This window comes from Salvelinus sp. IW2-2015, linkage group LG15 (genome assembly GCF_002910315.2).
Source record: "Salvelinus sp. IW2-2015 linkage group LG15, ASM291031v2, whole genome shotgun sequence".
Lineage (NCBI taxonomy): Eukaryota > Metazoa > Chordata > Actinopteri > Salmoniformes > Salmonidae > Salvelinus > Salvelinus sp. IW2-2015.
The window spans coordinates 59,626,303-59,634,993 of record NC_036855.1 but is presented as its reverse complement, the minus strand read 5'-3'; the positions used below and the strand labels follow the sequence as shown (position 1 = coordinate 59,634,993).

Genomic DNA, 8,691 nt, shown 5'->3' with positions numbered 1-8,691 from the left:
CAGTAAGTCAGAGGAGGGGCGCTTTCCAGATCCTCTAGGACGCTCCAACGATGCTGGTCTGACGTCCCGTCGGATGGTCCTCACTGGCCAGGGCATGAAGATGAGGCATGTCGTCCCCCATACCACTAAGGTGGATCTGTGGCCTGCCTTCACTGCTGCCTTTCCACATATCTGTCCTGGGGAGTACTGCACGTCAGATAATACACAAAATGTTAGAGATACAGGACAGCATACCGACACACTACCGTTGGTACAATAACAGTAGTCTTACTTCCCATGACTAAACGGCCAGGCGGGATGCGTCCATTGTGCACGGTTGAATCATTTTTCTCACATCCCGCACCGAGGAGCGATCATTACACGCAGGTTAAAATTACTAAAACAACTGTAAGTCAATTCTATTTCATTTCAGGAAAGGTCAAAACACATAAAACGGTTCATGGACATTTAAGCTAGATAGCTGTTGCTCAGTTTCTGCCAGGGATTTTATTTTACGCCGAATGTCAAATTGTCCTCTGTTTAAGCTGGTTCTTTGTAATTTGGCAAATGTGTGTTGTGTGTTTCTCTACTGATGGAACGATTAACCCACAGACAAAAGTGAAAACAAGTTAGTTTGCTTAGTTAATCTTGGATTAAATCTCTTAGTTTTAAAGCACGCACATGGGTTTGTAATCTTGCGTGAAAGACCAATAAGGGATGGAAGAGGCGGGTAGACTCTTTGCATTGGCATCGAGGCATTCTGAAAGTAGAGCCAAGTAGTGTGTACTAAATGACCGGGAAAAACATGCATGTGTACATTTATTTGGGCAACCCTTCGTGCGCACGAGAAATGTGGCCGGTCTAGTTCAGGGGTTAGTCATTAAAAAGTCATTATAGCAAATTAACAGTCTTTTAAATGGACAATGACCCCAAGCATACTTCCAAAGTTGTGGCAAAATGGCTTAAGGACAACAAAGTCAAGGAATTGGAGTGGCCATCACAAAGCCCTGCCCTCAATCCCATAGACATTTTGTGGGCAGAACTGAAAGTTCTTGTGTGCGAGCAAGGAGGCCAACATACCTGACTCAGTTACACCAGCTCTGTCAGGAGGAATGGGCCAAAATTCACCCAACTTATTGTGGGAAGCTTGTGGAAGGCTACCCGAAACGTTTGACCCAAATTAAACAATTTAAAGTCAATGCTACCAAATACTAATTGAGTGTATGTAAACTTCTGACCCACTGGGAATGTGATGAAAGAAATAAAAGCTGAAATAAATAATTCTCTCCTATTATTCTGACATTTCACATTCTTAAAATAAAGTGGTGATAGTAACTGACCTAAGACAGGACATTTTTACTAGGATTAAATGTCAGAAATTGTGAAAAACTGAGTTTAAATGTATTTGGCTAAGGTGTATGTAAACTTCCGACTTCCCACAGTTGACAGTGCACATCAGAGCAAAAAGATTTGGAGAAGGGTCCACAAAATGTCTGCAGCATTGAAGGTCCCCAAGAACACAGTGGCCTACATCATTCTTAAATGGAAGAAGTTTGGAACCACCAAGACTCTTCCAGGAGCTGGCTACCCGGCCAAACTGAACAATCGGGGGAGAAGGGCCTTGGTCAGGGAGGTGACTAAGAACCCGATGGTCACTCTGACAGAGCTCCAGAGTTCCACTGTGGAGACGGGATAACCTTCCAGAAGGACAACCATCTCTGAAGCGCTCCACCAAATCAGGCCATTGTAGAATGGCCAGACAGAAGCCACTCCTCAGTAAAAGGCACATGACAGGACTCTCAGACCATGAAAAACAAGATTCTTTGGTTTGATGAAACAAGATGGATCCTCTTTGGCCTGACTGCCAAGCGTCACGTATGGAGGAAACCTGGCACCATCACTACAGTGAAGCATGGTGGTGGCAGCATCATTCTGTAGGGATGTTTTTCAGCAGCAGGGACTGGGAGACTAGTCAGGATCAAGGGAAAGATGATCAGAGCAAAGTACAGAGGGATCATTGATGAAAACTTGCTCCAGAACGCTCAGGACCTGAGACTGTGGCGAAGGTTCACCTTCCAACAGGACAACGACCGTAAGCACACAGCCAAGACAACGCAGGGGTGGCTTCGGGACAAGTTTCCGAATGTCCTTGAGTGGCCCAGCCAGAGCCCGGAGTTGAACCCAATCGAACATCTCTGGGGAGACCTGAAAAAAGCTGTGCAGCGACACACCCCATCCAACCTGACAGAGCTTGAGAGGATCTGCAGAGAAGAATGGGAGAAACTCCCCAAATACAGGTGTGCAAAGCTTGTAGCGTCATACCCAAGAAGACTCGAGGCTGTATTCGCTGCCAAAGGTGCTTCAACAAAAGTACTGAGTAAAGGGTCTAAATATTTATGTAAATGTGATTTCATTTTTTATTTGGAATAAATTTGCAAACATTTCTAAAAACCTGTTTTTGCTTTGTCATTATGGGGTATTGTGTGTAGATTGTGGGGGGGGGGGGGGAGATTGAATCAATTTTAGAATAAGGCTATAACAAAATGTGGAGAAAGTCAAGGGGTCTGAATACTTTCCAAATGCACTGTATATTTGGCCTTGTGTTGTGCTGCTGAAAGGTGAATTTATCTCCCAGTGTCTGGTGGAAAGCAGACAACCAGGTTTTGCTCTAGGATTTTGTCTGCACTTAGCTCAATTCCTTTTTTTTTTATCCTAAAAAAAAAACTCCCTATTCCTCGCCATGACCCATAACATGATGCAGCCACCACCATGCTTGAAAATATGAAGAGTGGTACTCCGTGATGTGTTGTGTTGAATTTTCCCCAAACATTTCTTTGCCACATTTTTTGCAGTTTTACTTTTGTGCCTTACTGCAAACAGGATGTTTTGTTTTGGAATATTTTTTTTTTATTGTGCACAGACTTCCTGCTTTTCACTCTGTAGTTACTCCACAATACTAACTTAATTGACAATGTTGTTGATCCATACTCAGTATTCTCCTATAATAGCCATTGAACTCTGTAACTGTTTTAAAGTTACCATTGGCCTCATCGTGAAATCCCTGAGTTGTTTCCTTCCTCACCGGCAACTGAGTTAGGAAGGACGCCTGTACCTTGGTAGTTACTGGGTGTATTGATATGCCATCCAAAGTGTAATTAATAGCTTCACCTTGCTCAAAGGGATATCCAATGTCTTCTTTTGAAAAAAAATTACCAGTCTACCAATACGTGCCCTACTTTACAAGGCATTGGAATACCTCCCTGGTCTTTGTGGTTGAATCTGTGTTTGAATTTCACTGCTCGACTGAGGGACCTTACCGAGATAATTGTATGTGTGAGGTACAGAGGTATTCATAAAAAGATCCTGTAGAACACTACTATTGCACACAGTGAGTGAGTCCATGCAACTTATTAGGCACATTTTTACTCCTGAACTTATTTAGGCTTGCCATAACAAAGGGGTTGAATACTTATTGACTCAAGACATTTCAGATTTGTATTTTTAATTAATTTATAAACCTTTCTAAAAAGATAATTCCACTTTTACATTAAGGGGTATTATTGTGTATAGGCCAGTGACCTAAAATCTCAGATTAATACATTTTTAATTCAAGGTGCAACAACAAAATGTGGAAAAGTAAAGGGGTGTGAATACTTTCTGAAGACACTGTATTTGGACAAATTCACTAATAATGTATTAAATTCTGTGAAAGTTTAGTATTTGGTCCCATATTCCTAGCATGCAATGACTACATTAAGCTTTTGAGCCTAGAAACGTGTTGGATGCATGTGCAGTTTGTTTTGGTTGTGTTTCGGATTATGTTGTGCCCAATAGAAAGGAATGGTAAATTGTGTCATTTTGGACTCACTTTCATTGTAAATAAGAATAGAATATGTTTCTGAACACTTCTACTTTAATGTGGATCCTAGCATGATTACAAATAATCATGAATGAATTGTGAATAATGATAAGTGAGAAAGTTAGAGGCATAAATATCATACCCCCCAAAAATGCTACCCTCTCCTGTTATTGGTAAAGGAAACAAAACCCAAAGCACATTTAAATTATTTAGGAAAACTGCCCTAATGTTGGAAACAAACATCATTATGCTGTCACCTAGTCACATTTCTTTTTCTTCCAAGCTATAGTACAGAATATTTTACATACAGCAGGTTCTTAAAGAGAGTGGTCTGCTTAGCGTTTTCATTTTTGCCATGGAAAAAAACATTGCGACACTGGTATCGTCAGAGCCCTAGTGTCGCCTCACAAAACATTTGATCTCAAATCCAAAATGCTGCAGTATAGAGCCAAATTAAAAGTTTTAGCTTCCCTGTCCAAATAAACAGGTGTGTTGGTAATTTCATTGGCCCATAACGTGCTGTAATGATGTATTACCTGCTTGGTGAAGACTATCCTCCCGTCCAGGAAGGGAGGGACCAGGTTGTGAACCAGCAGGTGGACCTTGGCAGCGTTGTCCTCCTCAAAGTCATCATCCACCTCCAGCCTCTGGACCACTCCACTGGTCAGCATGCGGTTAGTCTCCCAGCGCTCATTATCCTGRCAGGAGGAACACAACACGCATCGTTAAACACAAACACACAAAATTTAAATCCATGGATGGTATTAACGATATCTAAACGGGCTACATGCACCCAGGGCTGGAGGTGGTCATAGAGTAGCAACACAGTGCCATACCTCATTGATCTGTCGTCTCTGGGCAGAGATGCGTTTCTGTGTCTGCTTCTGCAGGATCTGCTCTCTCTTCTTCACATAATCTTCAGAGGTGGAGGTCAGTGGGTTGTGGAACTCGTCATAGCCTTCGTCCATCATGTACCAGTCTCTGTCCGCTTGCTGCAACACCACAGGGCAATAGTCAATACAWAGAAATGTGCATTTATKAAYGTTGRGAAAGCTATYMATTTGTGTTACTGCYAAGACTCCRSATGWCCACTCACCTTCTGGTCCTCCTCCCACTGCTGCTTCTCATCATCATTATCAAAGGCGATGCCATCCTCTCCTTCATTCTTACCTGGGGCACAGAGACACAATCCATAAACATCAGCAAGCCTTATCAGAGCATTAATAAGAGCTCAAACGTGACTGGGGGAAGAGGGAGAGGGGAAGGAGGAGGGGCTTACCTTTCCCACGGGACAGACGAGGAGTGGAGCCCAAGTGCTTCCTGTCATTGGCCCATTCGTTGTACTTGTATGATGGGGTGGGAAGGGGCGTGTCATCAGGATACCGGCCTCTGACTGACCTGGGAACAGAAACAACAAAAGTTCATTTAAAAGCTGAAAATAACATTTCTAATAGCCACTGAAAAGGAGTCTTTCAATAGTACTATTAAACCCAGTTAAATTAACATACAAGTGTTGAGCTGCAGTTGCTTACTTGTCCTTCCTCTCACTCTCCCGTCCAGAGCGGGGGCTGCGCTCCGACCGTTCAGACTTGTCAGAATCCTTGTGTGAAGGGGCAGGAGAGGGAGATTCCCAGTGGGAACGGCGTGAGCTGGCATAGCCGCTGTCATCCTCATCCCAGCTGGTGCGCGAGGGAGTGCCATCTGATTCAAAGGGTATGAGGAATGGAGGGAGAGAGAGAGTGGTTTGTGTATTGTAAGCGTGACCTAAGGACCTTAAAGAACTGCCTGTCCGGGGGTGTGGCAGGGTTACTGACCTTTGGGGCGTGTCTGAGGCGTTGGAGGCTCCTCTCTCTTGCTCCCCCGGCTGATGCGTTCGGAGGACCAGCCTTCTCTCTGTGAGCGCTCACTCCTCTCACTGCGGTCTCCACGCTCCGACCGGCTGCTGCCACCGCCGCGGCTGTTACTGCGCTCCCGCTCATCTGCCATCAAAACAGTTAGTAATTACTTCAGTCAGAAATACACAATAGATAGAAAAGATTGCTATTGCCAGAATATTAACAACGTGCATGCAGATGTATACATTTTTTGCTCACCTCTTTCACCCCTTCGATCTCTGTCCGTATCTCTGATCCTCTCTCTGTCCTTCTCCCTCTCTCTGTTCTTGTCCTCTTTGGAGGAGGCGTACATTCCATGCTCACGCCGGTCTTTCTCCCTCTGCTGGTGTTTGCGCCGGAACTCTTCACTGACACCTCCAGGGTTAGAGGGTGTCTCTGAGCCAGTTACACGGTACTTCCTGCTACTTTATGAAACATAGAATAAAGTGTCAATAAGACAACATTGCATGCATCAGTTTAGATCTCTTGATAGGGAGAGTTTGTATTCTATGCCAGTACAAAAAGAGGCTACAGTTACTCAAACCAAATCACATAACATACCTCTCTTTTTTACCACCTTGATCCTCCTCGTCTTTGTCTTCTTCATCAGATCCAGAATCACTTTTCCCTTCCTCCCAATCCTTGTAGGAGGATACCTTGGATTTCTTGTTATTCCTGTCATCACTGTCAGCCTCAGCCTGCTCCTTGCCCTCACGCTCTTTTCTCTTTTGAGCTGCCAGCAGATCCAGGCCCAGGAGAGAGGTGCGTGGAGTGGGTGCACGAAAGACATGAGGCTCTACTGCTGCACTCTTCTTCTTCACAATCAGCCCGCCAACCTGCGCAGTGGGGTCACTGCCCTCCAGTCGATGCAGTGACGCATCATCCTCCATGGTCTCAAACAACTGTCTGGATTGGATACCACATTTTTGGGGAGATTAGCCAACTACTAATTCTGTAACGTTAAGGATGTGTCAGATAATTAAGACCGAAACACTTAACCAAAGGCACTTTGCATACGGAAATTTGAACGAATTGAGAGATTAATACATTAAACTAATCGATCAAAAGTATAAAATCGCTTGAATAATTCACGGAATGTATTTTAAATTGCTACAGTAGCTAGCTACGTAGCTATTTAGTCAGTGCTGTAGCTACACTAGCTACTTACATTATATTTGTTACTACTACATCTAACGCCAATAAACGACCGGCAGAAACGATTATAATTTAGTGACAGACGTGACTTCAAATAAAACACGTTAAAGTAGATAACGTTACCTAGCTAGATAACTGGATATCGCTCAGCCAATGAATTAAATAGCGAGCTAACGTTAGCTATTACGTTACAAAAAGGGAATTAAACTAATAGGTATGACTATACACCCGATATTACAGTACAGTTGTAAAATCCCATTTAATAAAACACGGGCTTGCTTACCTTTAACAATAGGTGGTGAGTCTATCAAGACGCTTACACTAGCTAGTATTTTTTTAGCGAGCTAGCTAAACCTGCCACATGTATTTATTGTAAATCAAAAAACGATCTTCAATAACATTAACAACTGGAGTTATTAGGAAAATAACATTCATGTAAGTACGAAAACTGTGCCACCCACTTGAAATGATTCAAACCATTAGCTATTATCTTTTGTAAATTATGCGTTTTTTGTTTACAAAGACAGAAGCCGCCATTGCTATCCCACAATTCCACGGGATATTCCTAAAAAAAACTTTATTAAAATGATGTACCAGAACACTGGACAATCAAGTTTCTTCTTTGTGTGACTTTTTCCGGTAGACTAGTTGCATATTGCTGCGTTTCGCAGGTTGGAGTGCGAATTGCACATTTTGGTCACCAAAAAAAGGGGAAAGGAGAATAGGACCACCATCTAACCCTGCACCTATACACTTGAATCGCACTACACTGGCTTTGACGCTTGTCGGATGTGGCAAGGCTTGCAAACTATTACAGACTATAAAGGGAAGCTCAGCCGCGAGCTGCCCAGTGACGCGAGCCTACCATACGCTTCGAGGCAAGTAACACTGAGAGCATCAGCTGATCCGGACGGCTGTGTGATCACGCTCTCCGTAGCCGATGTGAGTAAGATCTTTAAACAGGTCAACATTCACAAGGCCAGACGGATTAACTGGACGTGTACTCCGAGCATGCGCTGACCAACTGGCAAGTGTCTTCACTGACATTTTCAACCTGTCCCTGACTGAGTCTGTAATACCAACATGTTTCAAGCAGACCACCATAGTCCCTGTGCCCAAGAACACGAAGGCTTTATTTGATGTATTTAACCTTTATTTAACTATGCAAGTCAGTTAAGAACAAATTCTTATTTACAATTACGGTTGACCAAAAGGCAAAAATGCCTCCTGCGGGGACAGACAAAACACACATCACGACAAGAGACACAACACTACATAAAGAGAGACCTAAGACAACAACATATCAAGGCAGCAACATGTAACAATACAACATGGTAGCAGCACAAAACATGGTACAAACATTATTGGGCACAGACAAAGGGCAAGAAAGTAGAGACAACAATACATCACGCAAAGCAGCCACAACTGTCAGAGTCTCCATGATTGAGTCTTTGAATGAAGAGATTGAGATAAAACTGTCCAGTTTGAGTGTTTGTTGCAGTTCGTTTCAGTCGCTAGCTGCAGCAAACTGAAAAGAGGAGCAACCCAGGGTTGTGTGTGCTTTGGGGACCTTTACAAGAATGTGACTTGCAGAATGGCAGAATGTTGTATGTGGAGGATGAGGGCTGTAGTAGATATCTCAGATAGGGCGGAGTGAAGCCTAAGAGGGTTTTATAAATAAGCACCAACCAGTGGGTATTGCGACGGGTATACAGAGATGACTAGTTTACGGAGGAGTATAGAGTGCAGGGATGTGTCCCATAAGGAGCATTGGTGGCAAATCTGATGGCCGAATTGTAAAGCACATCTAGCCGCTCAAGAGCA

The 8,691-nt window shown here is 43.5% G+C and overlaps 1 protein-coding gene across 1 annotated transcript in view; it reads right to left on the bottom strand.

Moving 5' to 3' along the window:
• LOC111974431 (pre-mRNA-splicing factor ATP-dependent RNA helicase PRP16) overlaps positions 1 to 7,436 on the bottom strand; it is a 24,785-nt gene extending 17,349 nt beyond the window's left edge. Inside the window, exons 1-10 of the mRNA XM_070447387.1 lie at positions 7,151 to 7,436; positions 6,274 to 6,618; positions 5,932 to 6,134; positions 5,653 to 5,817; positions 5,371 to 5,539; positions 5,118 to 5,236; positions 4,935 to 5,008; positions 4,675 to 4,830; positions 4,375 to 4,536; positions 50 to 186 (exon numbers count right to left, since the gene is read on the bottom strand). Coding sequence (XP_070303488.1) covers positions 50 to 186; positions 4,375 to 4,536; positions 4,675 to 4,830; positions 4,935 to 5,008; positions 5,118 to 5,236; positions 5,371 to 5,539; positions 5,653 to 5,817; positions 5,932 to 6,134; positions 6,274 to 6,602 — 1,514 coding nt within the window. The 5' untranslated portion in view covers positions 6,603 to 6,618; positions 7,151 to 7,436. The remainder of the gene's footprint in view (positions 1 to 49; positions 187 to 4,374; positions 4,537 to 4,674; positions 4,831 to 4,934; positions 5,009 to 5,117; positions 5,237 to 5,370; positions 5,540 to 5,652; positions 5,818 to 5,931; positions 6,135 to 6,273; positions 6,619 to 7,150) is intronic.
• Between the last annotated feature and the right edge of the window lie 1,255 nt (positions 7,437 to 8,691).